Genomic DNA, 27,973 nt, shown 5'->3' with positions numbered 1-27,973 from the left:
ATTTGTATGTAAGTCGGAACTGGTACATAATGTAGGGGAAACTCTAGCCAAACATTTCTCCAGAGCTCAGTTTTATTCTCCCACACCTCACTTCCCTCAGTCCTTTATTCTCAAGCTGAGGTGTCTGCTGAGAAAAGCCGCTCCGCGTCTCCCTGGTCTGCTGGGGGAGGCGCTAGCTTTGAGTCTCCCTGGTCTGCTGGGGGGAAGCAGCTAGTGCGGGGTTGCCTCACCCCGTTTGTAAGTAGGGATCCGATGTAAGTCGGATCCATGTAACCCGGGGACTGCCTGTATACAAAAGACCAGATTTCATGGTCGGTGATGCGTTTTGCATGGCTGTGAATTTGGCAGGGCCCTATATATAATGCTCTATCGAAGTTATTTCTAAAGTGCCTAGCATCATTGTGCCTCTGACTACTGAAAATTGCTGCATGGTCTCAACTACTAAAGTACTTTCCTAGAGCATTCTTGTTTTGAGATGTGCCATTTCCTGTAGCCTTGAGAAATTGAAGTATTATTATTGGCTGCTGTGATTAGTATAGTCTGCATTTAAGACATATTCAGTGTATAGCAGTACCTTGGCAATGTATCGTATGATGGAAGGTGGGGAACTGCAAAGAATATTCACCTTGTAAAAGAAATGAGATTTGGTGCAACATCGTTTGATCTATTTATGTGCTCTTGTAATAGGTATAGGAGCTAGAAGCAGTCAGTTTGCCTTACAGATGTGTCATCTGTACCACATCCCCTTTTCTCCTGCCCCCTCTCCCTACCCTAGGTTAGGCAAGGTGGTTCAGTTAACCAGGCTACCCATCTGCTTTGCTGTGCTGGATTATAGGGCAGCACTGATGCCTTAGTATCTAACCCTCATTAGTAGGCAGAACCCCAGCCCATCACTCGCAACTGTGCTGCTGCAGTATATGACCCAGAAGTAGCAATAACCATCCTCTGATGATTTGCAATATGACCTCCAGAAAACTACCCTCTGAACAGGCCCCTTCTCTTCAAGTGGGTCATAAAAACTGCAATAAAAAGCCATATTAATTCCTTTAAGAACAGCCTAACCGGGAATTGCCTTTGCTTTTTTTTTCCTGCCCTTTAATTAGCATTCATTAGTGCATGAATGTTGCAGAGCAGCATGAAGAGAGATCTCTCTTCCATCTCAGGGAGAGATGCAGAATGTGGGTGCTGCTCCTTTTAGGAAAAAAATGAAAAATTACCCTCAACCACAACTTACAAATGCCATATTTAACTCCTGTCTATTCAGCAGGATTATTTATTTGTTTTGATGGAAGCCTGCTAAGGCCTAACAGTGGCGTAATATCAGCTAAGTAGCCCCTCTTCCGTGAGGACAACTCTCTTGTTCTATAAATTGTACAAGGGCACATTGGGAAAACTCCACTGAGTGCTTTCCTGGCCCTCTGCCATGCTTGGAGGCAGAAATTAAAAATGAGTGATCAGAAGGATCCAAGCTTTTTATCTCCTTGAAGGGCGCTGCAGCAGCAGAAATGACAAGAGTCCTGATAGTAGCAACTTGCACTGAGGAGCTGTGAGGACAAAAAAAGAGAGGGGGGGTGAAGCAGATGCCTAAAGATGACCAGGCAGAAGTTTATTTTGTGACGATAGCAACAACTTAAATAATTCAGGGTAGTTACCAGGAAAACACCTTTGTTTTAATTGTATAACCTCCACAAAGGTTTGCATGCTGGGTGAGTCCTACATGGCTCCTGAATCAGACACACAGCCCCTTTAGTTTGTGTTTGTCTCACCGTGCCACTCCCCATCCTTGGCAACCAATTAGAAACTGGATGGGGAAACTTGGAAATGTGTCAGCCTCAGAGTTGTGCCAACGTGTGTCACTGAAATCACAAAGCTACGTGAAACTTTCCCTGTCTGAGGTGCAGTTATGAATTTGACCTGGTTCCTGAAGAGGCTTGCAAAACTTCTGGGTGAATCCATACCCAATTTAATCAAATGTGGGCCAATGGGATTGTTTCGAGTCAGACGCTGAAGAAAGTAGACAGTTTCAATCAAGATTTGCTTTGCAAAAACTCGAAATCCTAAAGCAAACCTCTGAATGTTGGGGTAGGATGGATGATAATGAACCCTCATGAGACAAATAAACCTACTTCATTTGTAGGTTTGGGAAGAAGCCTGGGCTTCTCTGGGAAAGTATTAATCTTGTTTTGTTTCCTTATTTTATTGAATTCAAACAGTTAACAGAAAAGGTTCTTTTTTGATGAGCATGCTTTTACAAATGTTCTTACAATATCTATGTAAAAGATTTGTTCTTTCAAAGAATGTCCATTTGCGCTGTGAGGAATTAGATTCGCTGCATCTAAACTTCCAAATATTCCATGTTTAGAATACAGATTACAATTCACCCTTGTGTGATAAATCAGAAATCCTATTTTAATGGTACTGATGGAAAGAAAATTACATTTACATGGTTGCCTAAGCATTTTTCAGAATTTCTTTCTACCCACTTACCTTGCTTTTCAATCACTGCTGTCAGATTAACGCACTTTCTTTCCCTTGCTACAAACCATTACTCTGCTGGTAAACATACAACAAAACAGTGGAAACTCTTCAGATTTGTCTTTAGACCTCCAGGGTTTGGCCACACCCTAACACTCCCTCTCCCATTTTATATCTCTGTAATCCCAGCTTCAATAACTGATTTGAGGGACAGCAGTGAGCAGGATCTCCCACTCCCTGCTAGGGATGTAGTAGTGTAGTCGATTAACCGCATATAGAGTGTATTAGGAGCCAGGTGGGCAGGCAGCCCAGATCAGTCCTGGTTCACACCAGGTCTGTGACCTACCCCCGCTGCGGGTCTGCATTTAAAGTGTATTATGAGCTAGGTGGACAGGCAGCCTGGCTCAGTTCCGACTTGTGCTGGGTTCGGGAGCTCAGATAACCCCACCTTCCTGGACAGGGGCTGCTGCCACCCCGCATTGCTGCCTCTATATCACCCATCTGCAAGGAGACCATTTGAAGAGCCACAGTCATTCCCAGTCAACAAACCTTTGCTCTTCTCAATTAGGATGGTTTGTTAGGGCCTCTGCATCATCCCACACCAGCTAAGATTTCTCTCTAGACAATTACACAAGGACAGAGCATTCTTCTTTGTCACACTGGGTGTTTCCCTATGCTTTCTTTCCATATATATATTGAATAGTGAGGGACGTCGGGGGCTTAACATCCCACTCCTTACCCCTTAGGTAAGACCAGGCAAGGAGAGATAACAGTCCTCAGACAGAGCTGACTGTCCTCTTCTTCTCCCTCACAAACAAAACACCACAGAAAGCACCAAACGTGCTGCAGATATATATCTCCTTCCATGAGTTCCTCCCCTGAGGAATTTTCAGCCTTAGGAGAAAAAATATTTAATGGCCCAATCATTGAGATCCAGCCAAAAAATGAGAATATGAGCAAGCTAAGGTCAAATATTAGGACAGAATTTGCCATTTTCCTTCAGAGACGTCATGGGAAAAGACAAAGGGGAAAGGTTCATTTAGCAAGCCTTGGAATTCTACCATGTCCTCGACTCCAGATGTGCATCTCTTCTTCAAGCAAAGTAGGATAGAGTAGTGTTATCCCTGGCAACGGACATGGTAAATCCTGACAAGAAGGATTTCTTGCCAAAAGACTATGCAAAGAGACAGATGAGATCTATCATTAAAATTAATCTTGAGAGAGGATGAGGAGCATCAAACTGTGTTGAACAGAACCTCAGACAACATGGAACCCAGGGCAAGAGAGAGAGAGAGAGGAGAAAAAAAAAACAAGAAAAAGATCAAGAGGCGTTACAGCTCAAGCAGATAATTAAGTTGGCAGAGAAGATGGAATTCAGGACAGAAGCTCTATCTCCTGCTATCGTGGTAGTCTCTCCAAAAAACACCCCGATGTTTCCACCAAGGAACTGATTTGCATATTCCAGTCATAAGAGCAGCCATTCTGGGTCAGACCTAAGATTCATCTAACGCAGTATCCAGTCTTCCAACAGTGGCCAATGTCGGATGCCACAGAGGGGATAAACAGGTAATCATAGATAGAATCAGAGACTCATAGAGCTGGAAGAGAACTCAGGAGGTCATCAAGTCCAGCCCCCTGCCCAAAGCAGGACCAATCCCAACTAAATCAACCCAGCCAGGGCTTTGTCAAGCTGAGACTTAAAAACTTCTAAGGATGGAGATTCTATTACCTCCCTAGGTAACCCCTTCCAGTACTTCACTACCTTCATCTAGTGATCTATCTCCTGTCGACTACTCCCAGCTTCTGGTAGAGGCTAGGAACATCACCCATGTCTAGTGTGGCTAATCAGGTCCTGCTACTGAAGTTTTCTTTACTTCACCTATGGGAATTGCAACAATCTACTGGAAATCCTTAAATCTGGCTTGTGTTCCCAGATTGTCCATAAAGGTGTTAATTGTGATAATACCCTGGATTAGTGTAATGATTCATTTTGTAGATAATACACATCAGGACCTCACCATCGGACACCTTGCAGGAAGTGACCTAAGAAGTCTGTCTGAGATTGGCTTCCACAGCACCCTGTTGTGGCCCACCATGCTGCTATTCCCCCGACCTCAGTTTTCCCCTGAAGTTCTCACAGGCAGCCGGAACAATTTTCAGCATGATGCAATGTCAAGTGGTGAAACTTCATAACGATTCTAGTCTTTCAGTGGCAAAAGGAAACCCAAGCAAATGAAGGACCCTCCCTCCACATTCCAGACCCCCCCCCCCGAAATGATGTTGATTCTCCCCTGAGGAGGAGGTCACCATCAGAGTAATGCTCATAAAAAGGAACACTGAACTCAGTTCAGTAAGGCATATTGTTTTCTGAATCTGCTGATATCAGTTTAAAGTTTTCATACAGCTTTGGAAGCAGTTGATAGCCATCAACTGCTGTCGCTGGTATCCGTATAAACAGAGGAACAGTCTGAATGTCTGGGACTGGGAGAGAAGTGAGTCATAGTAAAGAACTGGGCAGGTAACAAACATTCTATTTCCCAAGTTGATGCATATAGCCAAACCAACTTCACAAGGTTTCTGCCTTCCAGTGCTCCCAATTTGGGCAGGAAAATCCATTTTTTTCGGTGGATTTTTCATCTAAGGCCAGGTCAGCATACAACTTCCAACATGACTGTCTCACTGAAACAGGAGGAATCTCCCCAGTTTCCTTTTTTTCCAAAGCTGCAAAACCTGTTGCATTAATTATACTGTAGTATTCTGCTTAAAATAAAAAAATAAATCTTAGCTTGTCATCGCTCCTACTGATCAGTTTTCTTTATCCTTAAGACAGAAGTGGAAGACTCAGCTAATTCTTCCCTGCCTGACTAGAAATCTGAGACAACTTATATTTTGCTGGTTGAAGCAAGAGCCAGAGTCACATGACTCCTGCATTCTGTGCTCCACTTTACCAGTGAATTGCTGGTTGGCTTTTGAATGAGAATACTTTTTGCCTCAGTTTACATTGGAGGTTCAACTGTTGAAAAGCTTATTTGTTTCCATAGCAGCTTATGGAAGTGAATCCTGGGGAAATATTGCTGCTGCTACGATGAAGATCAAAGCCTTTGAGATGCTTTCCTTGTGAAGATTCTTGCATGCTTCCTGAATATCAATGAAGATGTAAAATTTTTGGAGAAAAGCAAACCTGTTGTCAGGAAATTAATGTGCGTACTTAAGTGATGACAGGCATGGAGATAGAAATAATCTGGAGAAAACTAATATGGCTGGAATGACCAGCGAGGGGACCAATAGATGGTGTGCAGAAGATCTTTGAAAGGCCATCAGCTGAATGTGTGAAGTTAGCCATGGAGTAAGAATGCTTCTGAAAATTCTGTCATAGGGTCATCAGTATTCAGACTAAATAGAATAGTATCAACAGACTTTATTGAATGCATATAATACAGTTCACCTCACTGCAAAGTGTAGGTGATATAGAGGAAGTTTTTGAAGTTTAATGTTTCTAAAGCGCTTTGAGACCCTCAAGAGATAGGTCCTGAAGAAGGGCAGCAAATTATTAATAGAAGCCACTTATTGTTCTGTTTTTTGAAGTGCTCCTCTGTGGGTGCAGAGGAACTAGATCCAGGAACTAGACCAGGGCAGCTAAAGCTAGAAAGGAACTCAACGGTAATTTTGGGCAAATGCTAAAAGTGAACCAACCTGACTGATTTACAGCATCCGTGAGTGGCTACTCTTTCTGCCTGCCTCTCTGCCCCAAATAGAAACTAGGTTTTTAGTGAGATATTTCTTTTCAGTGACACACGCAATCTTACCAACTTATTCTGACCTTTTTTGTATTCTCCCTTTTAATGGACAGGAAACTCTTTCAGTGACCTCTGATTTAGTGCTGCTGAGTGTATTGGGCAACTTTGTACATGTCTTGTTCCTCAATGCTTCAGTTTTTTTCTCACTGAAATTTCCAATGTGGTGAAATGGGACTCTGAAGGAAGTGATATCGCTGAGAGAGCTCAACTTTATCTGCAATATTTCTATCTTTTTTTCTCCCGTGACTTGGTAACCTTTTTGCCCTGAGCCTTGCCATTTGCCACCTTCTTCAAGATTTCCCCTGCGAGAGTGGGGAAGGAAATTGTGTGATATTTTTAATAGAGGGGTTTTTTTTAATGCTGAATACTTTCTCTTTTCATAGCTCACCATTCCGGAAAGCCAGAGCCTTGTATGCTTGCAAAGCAGAACATGACTCAGAGCTCTCCTTCACAGCAGGCACCATATTTGACAATGGTGAGTCTTTAATTCCCAGGCATGGGTTGTGTAATGTAATACAAAATGCTTCACAGAGGGAGAAGGGGAAGAGAACATGGAAAGCTTGAGAAAAGAAGAAAGGTTTTACAGAGATGATGTGTAAGAGAGAGAAGGGGTTGGATTTTCAGAGGCATTGAAAATCGACAGCTTCTGTTGACTGGAGGACTCAGCACCTCTGAAAATCAGGCCCAGTAGGGTGGGGACTGAGGGTGTACCACACCTCATGGGAAGTGCTCAGCATTCATCAGGATGGATCCTTTAGAGGGAAGGAGAATTGTTGGGAGAGCACAAGAGGGGAGGAGAAGCAATCAGAAGTACAACACTAGAAGCTTATAATCTGCTATCTTCTAGGTGTCATTATAACAAACTACTGCCCCTGCCTTTGGTACTCCACTAATGCACTGAAAGCAGGAACATTACTGAATCATGCTTCATTTTACGGTGGAGAACAGACTGGCATCATCACCTTGTGTAAATGGGTGGGAATTAAGTGAAGGGGTTGCTGTGATCCTCAGGGCTATGTTGAAGAACATGGAATCTGAGCTCTAAGTAAAAATGTAGTGTAATGTTTCACATGGGAGCACCATTCACTCCATTGCAGCATTATGCTGAGTTGAAAATCAAGCTAATGGATCCTCTCTTAGGGTATGTCTACACTAGCCCCTAGTTCAAACTAGGGAGGCTAATGTAGGCATTCGAAGTTGCAAAACAAGCCCGGGATTTAAATATCCCGCACTTGATTTGCTTGATTTGCATCTTCCTGGCCCAGTTCTCTGTATCAGGGGTACTCAAACTTCATCACGCTACAACCCCCATCTGCCAATACAAATTACTACAGGACCCACCATCAAGAGGAGTGACTGAACCAACCCAAAGCTTTCTGCCCTGGGTAGGAGGGGCCAATGACTGACCCCACAAAGAGGCGACAAAAGCCAAAGTCCAAGGGCTTCAGCCCCATCCATGTGCCCTGTAACCTGAGCCCAGATGCCCAGGGCCAAATCCTCAGGCTTTAGGCTTCAGCTAGTCTTAACTAGCTCTTCTGACCCTATTCAGATGGGGTCAGAGCCCACTCTGAGGTCCTGACCCACAATTTGAGAACCACTGCTTTAGATAAAAAGACTACATACGATATACCGAGTACATGCAATTAAAAGATATTTGCCAATTTACCAAGAGATGGAGTTAAGCACATGCCAGTATGTTTTTTCTCTCTCTCTCTCTCTCTGTGTGTCTCTGTCTCTGTCTCTGTCTCTCTCTGTCTCCACCTTTTGGTATTTTGGGTCTTATAAATAAACCTCCTTTGTCAGCAAGAATTTCAAGGTAAACAAGACTCAGATGCAAAAACTAGTGTCAACTTTCCTGACTGGTTAGTATTGCTGAGCAGCTATCTAGGTGAATGTGACAGAGACCGATTAGCTTTTGAATATTGTACCGGAGCTGCATTCTGACACTGCAGATGGTTCATGCATCAAATGGAAAAGGAGAATTGAGTATCTTATTCTAAACTGTAATGTGCATGTCCTTTTTCTCTTACACGCTGCTGGGACAACCAGTTTGTTTATGGGAGTTGCTCCTAAGAAACATAGACTCCTTTCTCCACCAAAAAAAAGTCAAAATATTATGCTCAATGGAATTCTTCAATATTGGTCTTGGATAAAGTTACGTTATATGAAAAGGATTTTCTGCCACTACCCAGATTGGTTTAGTGTTTATTTTTGTGTATGTTGTCACTTTGGAAACAGCTGCCACATTCTCTTTTTGTCCCCTTCTTGATAATTAACAGAGTCCCCCTCTTTGAATTTATGACAAAATGCAGCAATTAAACAGGGGCAAGTTTGATTTAAATATCTGGTATTTACTAGATAAAAATGGATTGTTCACTCAAGAAAAAAATACACAGAATTCCTTAATCGTTTAGTGTTTTCCTAATAACTGCAACAGATCAAACATGGTCACTGGGAATCAGGGAAGAAAATTAAATAGCCACTGTCTGGTGGATGATGTCCCAGAATCAGTTATTATGGTAATGAAGTTTTTAGGAAACTTAATATTAACAACAGTATGTTCAAGTAATTTTTTGAAAATCTTTTTGATGGAAGACCATTTTTTTGTATTTAATAAGCCTTCTGCGGCACTTGTCGTACAAGATTCCCAGCATTTCTCAAAGCACTTCAGAATCTTTATTTCGTTTATCTGCACAATGCACATGTAAGGTAAAGAACTATTTATTAGACATTCTATGCCTCAGTTTTCCCCTAGGACTTGCTAGTGGTCACAGAGGAGACCTGTGGTAGAGCACAGAATTAGCCCAGGTTTCCTAGGTGTTAGACTAGTGCCCTAGATATTGTACCATCCTTCCTATTTATAGCATGTGTCAAGATGTAAATGTAAGAATTATTAAAATTATTGCTGTTTTAATAATCTAAAGCATTGGCTCCCACCTTGAGTGGCAAGCAGGTATCGGAGGTTTGTAACTACTGTGCCCTTATTATAGTGCTAAATGGGATGGAGTTTCCCACTAGAGAGGAAGAAAGTCCTGGAAGGAGAAGCAGGAAGAGATTACGAACCATTAACTGTAAAGCATTCATGATACAGATTAGGAAATACAATCAATAGTTTTATTAAATCTAATGTTCAAACTTGGTGTTCTAAAGTTAGGTGCCTAAATACAGATTTAGGCCCTATTTCCATGGGCTGTTGAACATCCACAGATCCTATGGCCTGCAACAGGCATTGTGGGTACTCAGCACTTACGCAAGTGGACTGTAGATGATTAACATTAAGCAAGCTTTTTAAAATGTTAGCTATATTTTTCGCCTCTGTCCCTTTAAATTCACCTAAAAACCATCTTATTTGCTGCTGCCAGATGCTATGATTTGTATGCTGTAAATATGCAGAAGTTCTGTTCTATTTGTATTCTGGTTTTAAATGTTGGTAGGGATTGTTGAGATACTCTCTAACCCCTACTATATGTATCATGCTTTATCGGACAGTGTCTGGAGAGAAATTAATTGCTGTTTCAGGAATGTTAGTCATTTTTAAAGGAAGAGAAGAATAGTCCCTGGAACCCATGTGACTTTCAATAAAGCATTATCTTGGGCCCATTTACTGATACCTAGAATTTTAAGATTGTGCAGAGCCTCAGTGTGGGGGAAAAACCACATGTGTGCACACGCTGCAGCTGTACTTTTTCTACTCAGTGCAACCAAATGCAAGCTCAGACAGAGAGAAGCCCTTAATCACATACACCGCATGTGTCTGAGGGAGCAATTTTCAAAGTTCCTAGCAGGGACAGGTGTTTCCTAGCTGCCTGCTGGAGATAGACACATTGCTGAAAAGGGAGGCCATGATCAATTTAGAAGACTTAGTGCCAGAGATAGCAAATCAGTGATGCTGAGCTCTTTGATTTTTTCATAGAATCATAGGGCTAGAAGAGACCTCAGGAGGACATCAAGTCCAGCCCCCTGCCCAAAGCAGGACCAACCCCAACTAAATCAACCCAGCCAGGGCTTTGTCAAGCCAAGATTTAAAAAACTCTAGTGATGGAGATTCCACCACCTCTCTAGGTAACCCATTCTAGTACTTCACCATCCTCCTAGTTAAATAGTTTTTCCTAATATCCAACCTAGACCTCTCCCACTTGTAACTTGAGACCATTGCTCCTTGTTCTGCCATCAGTCACTACTGTGAACAGCCTCCTCCATCTTCTTTGGAACCTCCCTTCAGGAAGTTGAAGGCTGCTATCAAATCCCCCCATACTCTTCTCTTCTGCAGACTAAATAAGCCCAAATCTCTCAGCCTCTCCTCATAGGCCATGTGCTCCAGCCCCCTAATCATTTTGGTTGAACTCAGCTGGACCCTCTCCAATGCGTCCACATCCTTTCTGTAGTGGGGGGGCCCAGAACTGGACACAATACTCCAGATGTGGCCTCACCAGAGCCGAATAAAGGAGAATAATCACTTCTCTAGATCTGCTCCTCCTAATGCTCCTCCTAATGCAACCTAATATTCCATTTGCCTTCTTGGCTACAAAGGCACACTGTTGACTCATATCCAGCTTCTCAGCCACTGTAATCCCCAGGTCCTTTTCTGCCAAATTGCTACCTAGTCAGTCGGTCCCCAGCCTGTAACAATGCTTGGGATTCTTCCGTCCCAAGTGCAGGACTCTACACTTGTCCTTGTTGAACCTCATCAGATTTCTTTTGGTTCAATCCTCTAATCTGTCTAGGTCACTCTGGACCTTATCCCTGCCCTCCAACGTATCGGGAGAGATCCCGGATGATTAGTGTCTTCCCCCCTAGTTTAGTGTCATCTGCAAACTTGCTGAGAGTGCAATCCATCTCCTCATCCAGGTCATCAATAAAGATGTTGAACAAAACTAGCCCTAGAACTGATCCTTGGGATACTCCGTTAAAAACTGACTGCCAACCAGACATTGAGCCATTAATCACTACCCATTGGGCCTGACAGTCTAGCCAGCTTTCTATCCATCTTACAGTCCATTTATCCAATCTATACTTACTTAACTTGCTGGCAAAAATATTGTGGGAGACCATATCAAAAGCTTTGATAAAGTCAAAGGTATATCACATCCACTGACTTTCCCATATCCACAGATCCAGTTACCTCATCATAGAAGCTAATCAGATTGGTCAGGCATGACTTACCCTTGGTGAATCCATGTTGACTATTCCTGATCATTTTTCCTGCTTCAAAATGAATTCCATGATTTTGCCAGTGACTGGGATAAGTCTGACTCGTCTGTAATTCCCTGGATTGTCCTTCTTCCCTTTTTTAAAGATGGGCACTACATTTGCCTTTTTCCAATCATCCAGGATCTCTCCTGATCTCCATGAGTTTTCAAAGATAATGGCCAAAGGCTCTGCAATGACAGTTGCCCACTCCCTCAGTACCCTTGGATGCATTCAATCTGGACCCATGGATTTCTGTATGTCTAGCTTTTCTAAATACAGTAAAACTCCAATAGTCCGGCATCCAATAGTCCGGCACTCCTGATAGTCCGGCATCAAAATGGCAAGAGCCTAGTGAGTGAGCTTCGGCAAAAAAGTGAGTCACAAGGTAACAGCGGCAGCAGCTGAACGGAGCAAAAAGGGTAAAAAAGGCTTAAAAAAACTAAAACATTACAGTATACTGTATACAGTATGTACAATAAAAAGGGTTAAGAACACTTTATATACAGTATATAATGTATACAGTATATATATAACCTGCTTATAGTACCTCCTGATAGTCCAGCATATCTGATAATCCGGCACCACCTAAATCCCATAGGTTCCGGATTATCGGAAGTCTACTGTAGTTCTTAACCTGTTCTTCTTCACCGAGGGCTGCCCACCTCCTTCTCATACTTCCCATACGTTGCCTAGAGCAGTAGTCTGGGAGCTGACCTTGTCTGTGAAGACAGAGGCAAAGAAAGCACTGAGTGCTTCGGCTTTTCCCACATCATCTGTCACTAGGGGTGTGTCTAAACTACACCCTCTGCCAACAGAGGGATGTAGATTAGGCACATTGCTATTGCAAATGAAGCAGGGATTTAAATATCCCGCGCTTCATTTGAATAGAAATGGCCATCACTTTTTGCTGATGCGGCACTTTGCCGGCAAAAGCGACAGTCTAGACAGGGATCGGTCGACAAGGAAAGCCTTTTCCGAGCAATCCCTTATGCCTCGTGCAACGAGGTTTACAGAATCGGTCAGAAAAGGCTTTCCTTGTCGACCAATCCCCATCTAGACTGCCGCTTTTTGCCGGCAAAGTGCCACGTCGGCAAAAAGCGACGGCCATTTCTATTCAAATGAAGCGCAGGATATTTAAATCCTTGCTTCATTTGCAATAGCAATGTACCTAATCTACATCCCTCTGTCGGCAGTTTAGACCACACCCTAAATTACCTCCCTCATCCAGTAAGGGCCCCACACCCTTTTTCTCCCCTCCTCCAGCATCCCAATAGGTATGTCTCCCTACAAGGTGTCTCTCTAAGAGTAGTGTTGAGCGTAACTTTGTTTGAAGATTTAGGAGGGGTTTAATGAACTGAGATTTCAAGCAGGGGATAACTGAGTATATTGGTGATTGAGAGTTTTGGAAGATTATTCACAAGTTAGGTTTTTTTTCTTCCTTTTGTGGTGTTCTCCCCAGAAATTATGTTACTGGAAATTCAGGTCATTCTGAAATGTCATCATCTCATAATTTACTATGTCAGAGCACAGAATACTTTTGTGCTTGCATCAGCTTAACCTTTGTTTATAAAATAAGCACTTTCACAATACTTTGTTCCATACCCGGGTGTTATGTGCGTATGGAGAGGCGATACTCCAGCATTCTGCAGGAACTGCTCAGAGTGTTTCATTTTTACTGCAATGTTTTGTTTCTTTATTAGACAACATAGTAGTTTTTCTTGTGGAGGTTGGTACAGGCCCAAACCAGGAAGTGCAGAATCATATGACAGGGTGGCTAACCACATGTCTTGAACTTCAAATAAGTCATAGTTCAAGGTTTGGGGATATTTTAGGTCCATTATCTTTTCTAAACACGTTCTTCTCCCTGCCCCCCTCATTTAAAAAAACCCCATGACCTTGATCATTACCTGGGTACTTGACTTTGTCCCTGAGTCTGTAATCAGTGTAGAACTTGGAGGAGGGAATGCTTTTCTGTAGCAAGCCCAGGAAGTCATGTTAAGCCACACGGCAGCATGTGAAAGAGCTTTAGTTTTCTTAACCTTCCCAGAAAATCAGTTTCTGTAATTAAAACAGTATTTTAAAAAAGACAGAAAGGCCCTGCTTTCTCCTAAGAGCGGTTTTTATATTATCAGCGCACATACAGCAATAGCTGCTTCATCGTCCTTCTTTCTTTCTCTATGCTGGCCAGGCCCTGTGACCAGGCACATCTAATCCTCTTGTCATCATAGAGAGATAATTTCTTTATGCCATGTTAAAAACACATGCACAAAATAGAAGCCAAAGCAGGGCTGGAAAGTGTGGCAATAGGAAGAGTTCTAGACCCTAGCGTGTGAGAGGACAGAAGACAGAGGAGGAGTTGTTAAGACTACAGCATCGAACGGGAGAGAGGAGGAAGACCTGGATCTAGAGGGACAAAATAGGGGAAATAATTTAGGCCTTGGGGTCTAGAGAAAGAGGGAAATCAAGTATGTATAGCCTGAGAGAAGGGGGAAGGAGAAGCCATTAGACAAGCTGGCTCCTGCAGGAGGGGAAATGGGAGATACTAACATCTAAAATCTGGGACTCTTTGGTCTGGCAACTGGACCACGGATATCGCTGGACCAGAGAGCCCCAGCTGGCCAGATTCAGGGGCTGGGGTGGTGGTAAGGAGCACAGCCCTGGCAGCAGCAGGGAACGCAGCCCGGCCCAGGTGGAGGCAGTGGGTCAGGAGCACATCCCTGGCCAGCAGGGGTGGGCAGCACAGTCCTGCTGGGGACTGGCACAGTGGGAAGCTAGCCCTGCCCAGGTTGGAGGCTGTGGGGCCAGCACCCAGGAGTACATCCCAGACTGGAGCCCAGGAGCACAGTCCCAGCCGGAGTCAGCGCATTAAGGAGAGCAGCCTCAACCCCAGTTTGGGAGTGCAGCTCCAGCAGGACTGGTAGGGTAAACTCTGTGGTTTGGAGCCTCTCAGGTCCTGAGGATGCTGGGCCGGGGGAGGGGGGTGGGGGGGGGGGACACGTGTAGCTCTAAGGATCTAGAAGGGGGAAAGTGGGAAGAGTGGGATTTTCAGACCTGAGGTTTTGGTGTTCAGCAGTTTAACTTCGGGAGTCTGGAGGGATGGAGAAAGGAGAAGCAGCCCCAGGGTCAGGAGAGCAGGGGAAATGGAGAGAGGGTTTTAGATCAAACAGCTGCAGGGGGAGAGTAGAGGACGCTAAGCAGATGCTTTTGACTCCAGGCTCTGGAGCTAGAGGAAAATGAATAAGGGATTTTGGAAACAGTATTGAAGTGAATCCCTGGGGTAGGTGCATCCAAAGTCAATGGCCCCAGGTCCTGGCAGTTACAGCGGAAATTTGCATTTTGCCTCTGTGGCGAAGAGAGAAGTGATTCCAAAGCCAGTCTCTTGTGCAAGAGCAGGAAATAGCTCATTGCCACCACTGTCTCAGAGAGCTCCAAACCACAATAAGGAGAAGTTGCTTTCTCTTTGCAGGAAAATCCAAAACTTGCCATAACTGCAGGAGATTGGTTGTGGGTAAAAACGTTATTTCTTTTCCACTAGAAAATGTGCCTTGTAAGATTGATATTAATACCCTCTGTTCTCTCCTCAGTTCATGCATCTCAGGAGCCTGGCTGGTTGGAAGGAACTCTGAATGGGAAGACGGGACTAATCCCTGAAAACTACGTGGAGTTCCTATAACATAAAGCAACACTGCTGATCTTTACATGGTATCCATGACAACTGCTGATTAGAGTGTTGCAGATCATTTGCTCTTTGCCACTGAAATGCAGGGTGAAGGACTTTCCAGTTCCTATTGAAATTAATGTTTATATGAATGAGCATGTGTATGTCTCCTTCGGTGATCTATTGTATACTGCAGAAGGGGTGGTCAGAGGCTCCAAAGAGGTCATTCAACTCTTCCAACTTCTAGTAAAGGCATGTGATTCCTATAGCCACTGCTCCCATGTTCTCAACTTTTGTTCCTTTTTGTTGAGCCATTGTATCAGTGAAAGGAACAGGAAAGTTTAGGAGCTCAAAAGGAGCATTAATACCCATTTCAAGGGTCTATTCTGCAAACCCTTGATGCAGATGAGTAGCCCCCAGATATCAACCTTGACTTTAGTGGAACTGCTTCAGTGAGTGCAATTAGCACAATTCAGGATGGGCGGATTGGACCCTAAGCCACCATTTCTCATTGTAGGAAGGGGTTTATATGGGAGCGAAGAGACTTTTGCCATTCCTTCCTCACAAATTCTCCCCTCCTTGTTGAATCAGCCAAAACAAAACTCTTCTTTGCTAACAGGAAAGCAATCTCTCCTCCACGTAGCTGTGGGGAGGGGAGAGGTTAAGGTACAGTTTACATACGTCAACCACTAACCATTTCTGCAGCAGCAGTTTGCACAGCCCTGAGCCATCCTCAGTCCAACCTTGACAAACATCTATTATTCCCATTCCCTGGTACTGACGATAGCCCAACTTACTTACTATTATTTTTAAACGCCCTTTTTTTCTGATGGCGAAAGCAAAGATGAAAGGAGTTGAATGATCTCTGTGGGGCGAGCCCCGTCTCAGCTGTGAATTTGCAGCGATCTGATGAGCATCAGCACAATGGAGAAGAGAATATTTTGGACCAAACCTCTCATAACTTTTTTTTTTAGATTTAGATTTATGCTGGGTAAACATCTGTGATCTGTGCAGTCGGCATTTCCTTCCTGGAAGGCAAGATGCAGCTTATGATAAATACCACTTGTTTTGCGTGACTGGCTGATTCGTACTATTACTTACTAATCTACATTGTAAAGAGAGGAACCCATGTTCATTGAATTCCCGGCCCATTCTTACGTCCATTTTGGGTTACATTCGCCATTCGCTGCAGTTGCTTTTATAGATGGCGTCTTTGCTTGCAGCCTTGCTTTGCAGTCTGGTGATGCCATGTCCATGCAGTATACTGATTATACAAAGTAAATATTTTGTAATTCTATAAGCATTTGTTCATTTAACCAATGCAAAGTTTAAGGAAAACAAACAATTTGTCTTTCCAATTATTTTTATTCTTCCCTTCCACCATTTGAAAATGTTGAAGCCTCCTCTGCTGAGTATTTAATTTGGGATAATGTCACTCCAGTCTTGTCACATTCTCGACAAAGCGTCTGGCATAGTCCTTAGCGCAGCTCAGATGATATTCAAAAAAGAAAAGTCAGACTTTCCTGATGTTATGTCAAGTGCTACAACATTTTATAATAGAAAATCGTGAGAGAAGCTGGTGCCTTGGCAGGAGGAATTTATTTTTCTAACCATCCCATTATCACAGAGATGGGAATGAGGGACTGGATTTATTTTCTTTTTTAATTATTTTTTAAGAACATGAGTGCTTGAATTGCTGAGTGTTTTACTTTTTATTGTTGCAAAAGTAACATGTAAATAGAATCGTTTGATATATTATGAGAGAAAGCTCTGTTTTTAATTTCTAGCAGAGCTGTGCTGAGCTAGCTGCTAGATGTTCCATGGATATTTGAAACCAGTTTACAGGACAAAGCACACAGGCACACCGTCTAACCTTTAAACATGTGAACCTTTTCCTGCCCTCCTTTGTTTTGTCACCTACTCTGCCAGCCAGCTGGATTGAGTTTTTGTTCGCTTTTTAATTTGATTTACATTAATTAAACTTCCTGTATTCTTAAGGACATGCCCTTCCTCTTGCCATTTTGTGTGCATATGTGTACAATATATTATACATAAAAGATATGATACATACTATGTGTTATGCCATCACAACCCTGTGTGTGGGAGAGATAACACCTCCACATCTCCATGTGTGTTTCTTTAGCAAAGTAAAACTGAGCTAAGGATTTTCTTTACCTCTGTATGTGACAGAGATGGGAGATAGCATATCTTAGCTTTGTTGCAGTTTGCTTGCCTTTGCTTCATCCAAAAAAAAAAAAAGGCTAGAAATTGTTGAAAAAAGATTTTAAAAGAGTTAAAGATGAAAAAGCAGATTTCCAGCATTTCCAACTTTAAAAAGAAAAAGCCAAGTACAAAAGTTATTTTGCTAAATCTCTCTTTTCACTGTTTGGCTTCTAAAAGTCGTTGCTTCCTGACTGTTCTGGGTTACTTTAGTGAGCTACCCCGTGTGATTGTCTGTAAATTGGATACCACAAGACCTTCTTTGAACAGGACTGATTAGATTGCCAGAAAAATTACTGGCTACAACTAAACCTGCCCTATAGTATTTTCTGATTTGAAAAGTAATCAAATTAAGAAGATAAAATGGCGAGAGGAGAGGGATTTATAATGGGATAAAGACGAGGTGGTTTCACCAAGATGTTGCTGATTTAAATCCACCTCACATGCTAGCAGCTAAAATTTTTTAGCAGCTGATTTCTGTTTGGTATCCTGAATGAAATTATTTGGTTGGTCTTCATCCATATCCCAGTGAACGAGAGTCTGTATTGCAATATTCACTATTACAGGCCTTGGCCTTTGTGTTGACATTAACAAAGAAAAACCAAAGAATTTGCATGAGCAAGAGAGAGTGAACCAACTTCTCAACTCAGAGGTGAAAGACACCTCCCACTGTGAGCAGAATGTTATAATGTGTGCTGCTATTTTCTATGTTTAACTGTTCTGTGGGTGAACAGAGGGTTTCATCCTCCATCACTGTCAGTCAGGCATGTTTGTTCAGTTTTGTCCTCTTTTCGCAGATGATTTCTGGGTTCTGAAGCCCCTCCCTCACCTAAGGAGGTGGGAATTTTGTTTCTTTGGGTTCCCCCCACCAATCCTAGTCACTGGCATATTCACCAACATTACATTCCATTAAAAAAAATTGAAAGATTTAAAACACTAAAACAAACCCATTTGCTTTTTAAGGCAACTTGTCTGAAAGTAATTTGTTTCCATGATGAGTTACCGTACTTTACAAAATAAGATAGTTCTGTGTATTAATCTCTTGTAAACAGGTCTTTTCAATGACCCTGCCTAAAAGTCTCATTAAAGTGAATGGGACTCATGCAATTGGAGGCTTTGGCAACTGCTCTTAAATATATACCTCTTCTTGCTCGAATGGATTCAATGGCCAGCAAAGAAACCCATTGGCTTTTTTACTGCTAGATACAGGTCGTGTAAAAATAATCACTGGTATCTGTGGTGTTTAGATTAAATCTTCTCTACCCCCTATAGAATGCCTATAATATCAATCAGGAATGTCATGTTAATTTCATATGTTCATTGCCTATGTCAGTCAGTAACTGTGCAGCCGGCATTTCCTTCCTGGAAGGCAAGATGCAGCTTATGATAAATACCACTTGTTTTGTGTGACTTGCTGATTGGTATCTTCGCTTACCAGTGCACATTGTAGAGAGAGGAACCCATATTTATTGAGTGCCCAGGACACATGCCCATTTTGGGTCCTAGTACAAGGAGGGAAAGGAGAGGAAGCTTAGCTCGTTGGCCCCATATGATGGTTGTTTGTTGATGTCTGCGGTTTCCATACCATGATCCCAGTCCTAAAATCAGATCTGCATCCATATGGTGCTCCTTAGAATCAGTGGAACGTGAAGAGTTTGCCCACACAGTACCATTTTGAGAATGGGGCTCATATCTTGAACCTCTTTTTGTTTTAGCTTTTAAAGGAAAACTGCATTGCAATATGAAACCGCCTTTTAATGTTATAGGGTACATTTTCCAAACCATTCAAGTGAAGTACTAGCCTAAATTCTATTTTTACTTGGGCGCTTAGTCCACACTAGAGTCTTTTGTCTGCATATTGATGTCAAGGGTGTAAATTTTCACATAGCTATGCCAGCAAATACCTCCATGTAGATGTGGTTGTACCGGTGCTTTTGTCACTATAGCTTATTTCACTTGCAGAACTGATATAAGCTATACCCATAAAACCACTTAGATTAATTAAGGTTACTTTAGATTAATTAAAGCATCACATTGGAAGTTGCCATCATGGCAATAGAGCTGGGGGAAAATTTGTTAAATTTGAAGATTAAAAATCAGAATTTGTAAAATGAACATGTTCTGAATTTCTCCCCCTCTTGGGGAAACAATAAAGCTGGATTAATTTTGTCAAGTTTCAATTTTTTAAAGTGAAAAGGAGGGGTTGTATTTTTTCACCCAGCCCTATTTGTAGTGAACAACAAAGGCGTAAGAGCTGTTATTCAAAAGCAGGGACTTTCAAATTTGCTGCTGTAGACAGTGGGCTGAATTGCCTCGCCAGGCCCTTGGACAAGGTGGGGAGAGCCTTGAGCAGCATCTGTATCGCTGGGGGTTCCATGTCTTCCAGCTGCCCAGACCATGCTGCAGGATTGTTTCCATGGTGATATAAATGGCCGCTGCTGCCATAGTGGTGGCAGCTAGAGTGCCAAGCCCCAGGGCCATTGCACCCCATTCCCGTCAGCAGGTCTAGCCATGTATATTCTGTCCTTCATTCATTCATTTTAAACTTGTTTTAGCATTTTTACTATGTATTGCCTGTAATATCTGTCAAAACAAAACAGGAAAATCTTGCCCCCTTTGAAGTCAGTGGGAAATCTCTTCAGTTGTTGCCAGGATTTTACCTTAAGTATGTAATAAAGCAGAAATAAAGTATCCTCTGAACAAAGACCTCAAAATCACCTTAAATTAAATTATGCAGGTAAGACTAGAGGCATGGTCTTTGGATCCATGAACATCAAGGGGGTGTCTTTTCATTGATTTCAATGGGCTTTGGATCAGGCCTTAAGGGAGTTAGTCCCCAATGCCTGTAAGGCCCAAATTCAGTAAGGCCCAAGGGTCTCACTCTGTGTGAAGCTCAGTTAAAATTAATGGTCCTACTTTTGGAGTAAGGCAACATTCAGTCTGAGTAAGGGGCTCAGAATCTGTCTCTAAATATTAGGTAACAGAGATTCCCATTCAGTTGTTTTTAGTCAGATGTAATGATCCCTCCCAAAGAGAGCTTTGCCAGAGATTTAAGGCCTAAATTGCAGCATAAACCACTATAACTAATCAAGGTCTTATTCCTTCAATAGCTTACTGTAGGTGAGCCATTAAAGGGAGGGAGGAAGGAAATATCAAGAGAGAATAAAATGCTCCACATAAATATGCCATTTTGAAAAGCTTTATTAATATTTATACCAACTATTTACAATATACAGCTATGTCCTTTAATATCTTAAGAAGAATGTTCCAGATTTTATGTTTAACAGATATTATGCAAAACTGTTTATAAGCATTTAATGAGATATGGAGAGTGTTAAAAGTAATGCAGGTGCATGTTTAATACGTGAATGAAGATTCTTTTCAAGTCTACTATAATGCTGTATAAAGTAATAAATATTAATAAAGTCCTTATAAATGGCACCTCCCTGAAAAATACTTTCCCATAAACATTGCTGATTTAAACTTTAGATCCAGTGCTGTAGGCTGTAGTGACTCTAAAATTGTGTGTTATGTGGCCGTAACTTTTTATTTTAACTTTTAGAATCTGGTACAGAAGTTCTTACAGATTCACTCAGTATTGGCTCCAATGTAATCTCCTTTAGCAACTGCATTATGTTCTGTTCTTTGGTAGGTTTGGGTAACAAGTGATGAAAAGTAACTGGCAATATGATTTTGAATTAAATATCTGTTCTGCATGGTGCTGCTAAGCTCCTTTCTTGGGGAAAGAATGAACTAGAAGCTTGCACTTGAAACTATCTTTTGATTTTTGCCAGCAAAGAAGCTGTTATGTAAAATATGCTTCTTTTCAAAGGTTGCCAACTCCATAGCAAGCCACAAAGTTACACTAATCAGTACCACTGTCTCTCCTCACCACTCTGGGATGGTCAGATTTTAAATTCAGAAGACATTTATGGGGGTAACCACAACAATCTAATCGCAAACATTTCATTCTTTCTGAATCATGTCAAACATGAATCCTAGTGATCCTTAATTTACTGTTTTCTCAGCATGCACCCCATGCACAAACTAGAATGAACGGTTGGAAAAAGGTACGCAAATTGTGGAGTTCAATTTGAGTACCTTTTTCTGATAGGTTTTTTGGAACAGGCTTTTCCGAAATTTGGCCTGTCTACACTGGTCCAAATTTAGGAAAAGCCTCCTCTTTCAGAAGAGCCCTTCTTCCTCATGGGAGGAGGAAGACAGAGCTTCAGTAAGATTTCCTTTTTTCCTATCTTTTTTGTTTTGATTTTGTTTTGTTTTGGTGCTAACTTTCTAGGTCACAAGTAGCCTGCAAGCCAAAACTGTTCCATTGAGTTCTGCAGTGCAGCCGATGGTAACCTGACATTTAATAGGGAGATTACAGGTGACAGCATTTAAAGCTCTTTCTCGAGCCAAGAACAGTCTAAGCAGCAACTTCTGCACATGTATCAGACACAGTGCCTGCCTTACAGTCATTGTGTTACTTGACACTTTTAAAAAACTTATTTTTAGGGAAATCAGGGTCTGGCTGGGCTTAAACTCTGTCAGTTTTCTTCCCAGAACTTCCCCTCCCATCAGAAAAAGTCTTGTGGAATTTAGTAAGGGTAAACCAATACGTTTTCATAGAAATTACTTTTACAACATGTACTGTTTAATAGAGAATGAAATCCCTTCAGCAGGCTTCTGTTGGTCGTATTAAAAGTCCCACAGAAAGGTTATCATTTTCCATTAATTCTCTATTAAAATGTATGGGGCTTTGCCACAAAGGATCAGTTAAAAATGAAGATGTTATAATTGGTTTAGTCAAGCAAGAAGAATGTTGAGAAATAAAAAAGTGACACAGAAGCTTAGAAGAAATAAAACACAGCTAATTAGAGTGTCTAAGGAAATCCAGGTTGCATCTCCGATACTTTGCATTATTGATGCCGTACTTTATAGTTGTCTAAAGCATTACTGAAGCTTAATGTCTATCTGACACTTACTCTTTTTCGCAGCTCATCCCTGTGCTGCAGCAGTTCAGCCGCTCCACTCAACCATTGGCTCTGACTGTATTGTAGGACAGCAACTGATTCTCAGATCAGAAGATCTGTAGGAAAAATTCCCATTAGGGCACCAGTGCCAGACAAGAAGCTATTAAAATTCCTTTGCTTGGAAATCTGGAAGCTGATTATGCTCCTGTTGCAATGGGAAAATGCAGAGGAAGTATAATGTAAGCCACTTGCTCCCAATTAATTTTTGGAGCTGTTGATTCCAAAGCAGTCTCTGAGCAACTTTCACTTGGAGTCTATAAGGTATGGACAGCCAGACAGAGATGCAGGGCTCTTTAAACTCTAAGTAATACCGTTCAATGTCCAGTTTGAAAGACTGTTGATATACTTACCAGCTTCAAAACTCAACCGGTGATGGGGAAGCTGAACTCCCCTGTGCAAAAGTTCTCCAAGGCCTTGTCTTCACTTACCAGGAGATTGATGCTACGGAGATCAATCTCCCAGGGGTTGATTTAGTGGGTCTAGTAAGGGTCTAAATCAACCACTGATCACACTCTCATTGACTTCAGTACTTCACCAGGTCACAAGAAGTAAGGGAAGTTGACAGGAAAGTTTCTCCCATCAGCCCCCCACAGTGGGGACGCCATGGTTAGTCAAACTAATTAGTGTCTAGGGAAATCCAGGTTGCGTCTCCAATATTTTGCACTATTAACTCCATAATTTGTAGTGGTCTAAGGCATTACTGCAGTTTACTATCTGACTCACTTAGCTGGAGTTGCCTATCTTAGTTTGACTTTGCCCCATAGTGTAGACTTGGCCTGAGAAAAGAGATCCGGTAGCCCCACCGTATCTTTCTTCTGATGGGGTTTTGTATGCCTTTCAGGCTTCAGGAGCCTTCCATTTTGCTCTTTAAATTCCTCAAGACCCATTCCTCTGGACTCAGGAAAAACTTGATGGGATTTCCTTGCCACTCCTTAGTCGCTACTAACCTCTCATGTCTAACAGCAGGTGGTATATGCTGCCCTATATCACTTCCAGACTAAGAGGAATCAAATGCCAGTTTCTGTTCCTTATCCCAGGATGTACATGTAATTGTGATAGGTAATTGAAGTAATACAAGACCCCCAATTCCAAGGCCTTCTGTGTGATCATGCACAATAAATCATTCTCAGCTGGAATTGTGTTTTGCTTATTAAATAGACACTACAGAAGAATTCTCTGACCAAGACAACTTTAATTTTTCATGTATAGCTGTCATGCAGTGAATGCAACTAGAACACAGTTCACAGGTTACAGACATATGGAGACTAACCTGTATTTCTGCTTGGGAAGTATCCTTTACCTGAGAGCCACTAGCAGCTTCTTTTTTTCTCTCTCATAGACAGGAAGTTTGTTCAGCATTGTGATTGCTTGCATTCTCATTTCACAGCCTCTGATGAGCCCAAGTACAATGCTGAGATTCTAATGCTCCTGGTTGATTGGTCCTCACTTGAGAACCAACTGGTAGAAGGATGCTGTAAACCCAGCTGCACAGGGTATGTCTACACTACAGATTTTTTTTTTTTGAAAAACGGCCATTTTCCCGAAAAAACTTCAATTACGTCCACACTGCAATCGCATTTTTTTGAAAGAAAATCGAAAGAACAGAGGGTTTTTCTGACATTGGTAATCCTCTTTCTATGAGGAAAAAGCCTTTTTGCAAAAGAGCTCTTTCGTGTGTATGGACGGGGACGAGGGAATTCTTTCGGAAGAAGAGGAAAGAGGAAAAAGCACAGGTGCCCTGGTGGCCACTCCGTCCATAGTAATCACCGTTTAAATGTGAAATAGCGTCCATTCAGTGTAGATGCTATCTTTTGAAAAAGCAGATTCACTTTGGCAGTGTGGACGCTCTCTTTCGGAAGAAGTTTTTTCAGAAGATCTCTTCCAAAAGAGCTTCTTCCGAAAGAAGCCTTCAGTCTAGACGTAGCCATAGTCAGTGTTGGGCAAATAGGAATCAGTTCAGATAAGCCCCCAAATATCATGTGAATGTTGTGCGGATGGAGTCGCACAAGAACACACTTTGTCATGAGACTTCTAGTACTTACTGAGTCCCAACAGGGCACACCATAAAGGTTAACTTTACAGCAGTCCAACATTTCCACTTCTACGCCCGGCTGGAGATGGAAGTGGAAATGAAAAAGAGCATGTGAAAATGCAAAATAAGTGGGTGTTAACTGAATTTTTTAAACTTCACAATCAGGGCCGCAGCTCACAAAGTTCTTTTTAAAAATGGTTTATTAACATGGCCAAAAATGACGTGAACACCAGGAACAGGAAACAAGTTACTGAAGTAATCTGCAACTTCAGTGGCTTTTTGGGCAACCCCTGCTAACACAACTACAGCTTCGTGTGTTGATTGCACCTGACTTGTTTACAGTAGTTGACAGTTATGGTTGGCTCATAATGAGTTAAATATTTTCGGCTAGTGTAGATTGGGCTTAACCATTTTTGCTGTCTGTTACAAAGAGAATCAGGTTATAAGATGCAGGAGCATTTTAGTAGCTGTTTGCAGTTAATGGCCAACTTTTTCAAATGTGAGTGTCTAACTTTAGTCACCTAAGCTTGTATTTGATCAACTGCCTTGACTTAAGTGGGACTTGTGGGGGCTCAGAATCTTTGAAAAATAAGTTCACCAAAGGGGGTGCATTCAATTTTGCAAACTTTAGCTTAAGTGGTTTATTTACCTCCCTGTCTTTATGATACGATAGGTGAGGCAGTAGGGCAAATGCGGCACATACAATACTGGGGCCGAGTGATTTATTTCCCCATGTTAGGAATGATCTCACGACTTCCGCATGGGAATTTGTCAGGTCATTTCTGATGAGTCACAGTTTGGCAACATGCTCTTGCTGAGTCATTCACTTGATTTGTCCAATTTTACAAAGATGATCCTTTTTCTCCCTTTTTTCCCAAATCGCTTGCCAAATGTTTTTAAAATACAGTAAATTATGAAAATACGTGTAGTGGAGGAGTGCAGATGTCCACACACAACGCAACACATACAAAGTAATTTGTTTACACAGAGTAAGGGAGAAGCACACAGCCAAACACCTGACTCTTTAATCCCTTTGGGGTAGGAATTATAAACTATAGGACATCTGGATTGCAATTTTACCACTTCTGAAGTGAAAAGTCACCATGGGGCTGGTTGGGAGGGGACACCAGCATTAGAAATCGTTAGACACCTGGTGCTATTCATACTCTTCACACAGATGGCCTTGGAAGCATGTGTTGTGTTATTTCAATCAGCTATCAAGACCCACAATCACTGCTAGGTATTTTGTGCTGTTATTGTTGTGCCTGTTCCTAGCCATATTTGCACCCATCTGATAAAGGGAATTACGTGTCTTACAGGGAGAGACTTTAAAAAAAAGTCAGATTAATGCAAGCCTTGCTGCACTTGTGCCAGCCTCAATCTGATTTGCATTATTAATTACTCATCGACAAACATCCCATCCCACAACCACCTCCCCCCCCCGAGTCAGGCTGTGACATTCCCAGACCAGTTGAATCCCTCAGCTCCTATATTGATCAGGACCTGAAGGGTGCAGTGTTAAACAATGAGAACCGCAATGGCTGAACCATCTGTTGTTTCCCCTGCACAAGTGTGGAGGCTCAGATTATGCTGATTTGTGTAAGCCACGGACTGTCGTGGTGTTAATGGTGACTGCTGTGCAGTCATGTTGTCAGAATGTGATCTCCCTGTAAATCAGCGCACAAAGGGGTTCTCGTTGCAGTGTGGGGCGGTCCCTTCAGGTTAGAGTAGGGTTTGTGGCTCTCTTGTCACTGTAGAATAACCATTTACAAGGTCTGGTCAGCACATTGGGTTTGGATTGCAGATAGGTCCTGGTTAGCTGGATTGATTTTTGACCTACAGCAAGGGGAGTGGTTTTTTTCTATTTTTTTCCCAGAGAGAGAGTTCAGCGTTGCCAAGAATTATACAATACATTGGAATAGTCTGGAGATGATGTATCCCCTGCAGAGTAGGACAAAGCTTTAGAGAGACTCAACGAGCCAGCCAGAGGGGACCTTCAAGGATAATAGAACAACTAAAATTAGCCATTCCAAAGGCTGCTCTGCTCACCTGCCTCTCTTTAAGTGCTGCTTGATACTGCAGAGGAAGTAAAGAAATAAGGAAAATGAAGCACAGTTTGAATGGCATCAGTGCCCCAGGTGGCAAAAGGAGCATAATAAACCAGCAAGGTTTTGCCTAGCTCTCATTTGGAAAAAAAGAAAAAAAAAACCAAACCAAACCAAACACACCCTGGAGTGGAGTGCAGTATTCCAGTGAAACTACTCAAACTGCAACACGAATGGTAGCTCTGAGCTGTAACAGTTTTGCACCTTTATTGCGAAGCCTTTTATGTGGTATGTTTTGGGGAGTTATTTAGAGGCTGTAGTAACTGAGGTTTTTCAGCTGTTTGATGATTCAGGATGTTGTGTGTACAGGGTGAACTAAAGGTGTCCAGAGCCACTGTCCTGCTAGGAAATCTCACTCTTTTTGAATAGTTGTCAAGACAATTTTGCCTCCCCTCCTCCCACACATACAGAGTAGAGCTGAATCTCGCCCAGTTCTGTGGTGTATCAATATAAACCAATTGCTTGCTGCAAAAGTGGGGAAAGTCACATTTGCAAAGAGCAAGCCCATTGCTAAGGGGCAGTGTTGTGATTAGAAAGTGCGTGGCATTTGAATTACTGTACTGAATCAAAAACTCAGACCAGCTGTATCTTGTAGGCTTGTGCTAATTAGGATCTTATTTTATCATTTAAGGAATAGAAACCCCCTTAAAAAATGCTTTCCTTTACTCCGTGGGCGGTGAACTGAATATTTGAAAGCCAAGAACGAGAAAGCAGCTTGTAATTTAGCACAACAGTTTGATTGCCCAGAAAACAGCACCTAGCGATTACCTATTATAAACCCTCCCTTCAGCTAATAAAGCTGATGCTCACTTCTAAACCTTAGACAAAAGTGGCTTGAAAATAGCACCTGTGCTCGAAAACTTGCTGACGCACTATAGAAAAAAAATCCCATCCTGTGACTCTGCTGCTGAGCTTTAATTATATTTCCCTTCCTAGGAAAAGGCAGAGGATGGACATTTGTTCTCTGCCTAAGGTCTGGTGGGGTTCCATAAAATAGCTTTCCTGTGACTGGCGTTTGCAATAGGATCAGCCACGTCCCTTCCAATTAAATTGTCTCTTAGATCCAAAGGAAAGAACAAATGTTCAGGGTTACATTCAGATGAGTGGAATCTGCTGTTGGTAGATTTGCTCAAGCCTGCTTCAAAGAGTAAAAGCCAGTGCAGTGGTATATTTGTATTCATATCAGTATGAAGGGGACACAATGGCTGTGTCTACATTGGCACCCCTTTCCGGAAAAGGGATGCTAATGAGACACATCGCAATTGCAAATTCCGCGGAGGATTTAAATATTCCCTGTGGCATTTGCATTTACATGGCTGCCGCTTTTTTCCGTCTTGGGGATAAGCCGGAGAAAAGCGCCAGTCTAGACGTGATTCTCCGGAAAAGGGCTTATTTAAATCCCCCGCGGAATTTGCAATTCCGAAGTCTACATTAGCATCCCTTTTCCGGAAAGGGGTGCCAATGTA

At 42.2% G+C, this 27,973-nt stretch overlaps 1 protein-coding gene across 1 annotated transcript in view; it reads left to right on the top strand.

The window, feature by feature from the left end:
* Positions 1–27,062, top strand: part of ARHGAP26 (Rho GTPase activating protein 26) — a 354,648-nt gene extending 327,586 nt beyond the window's left edge. Inside the window, exons 22-23 of the mRNA XM_006128543.4 lie at positions 6,656–6,747; positions 15,047–27,062. Coding sequence (XP_006128605.1) covers positions 6,656–6,747; positions 15,047–15,135 — 181 coding nt within the window. The 3' untranslated portion in view covers positions 15,136–27,062. The remainder of the gene's footprint in view (positions 1–6,655; positions 6,748–15,046) is intronic.
* Positions 27,063–27,973: the final 911 nt, after the last annotated feature.

This window comes from Pelodiscus sinensis, chromosome 17 (genome assembly GCF_049634645.1).
Source record: "Pelodiscus sinensis isolate JC-2024 chromosome 17, ASM4963464v1, whole genome shotgun sequence".
Taxonomy (NCBI): domain Eukaryota; kingdom Metazoa; phylum Chordata; order Testudines; family Trionychidae; genus Pelodiscus; species Pelodiscus sinensis.
The sequence above is the reverse complement of the archived record's forward strand: the minus strand, read 5'-3'. Positions and strand labels throughout refer to the sequence as shown.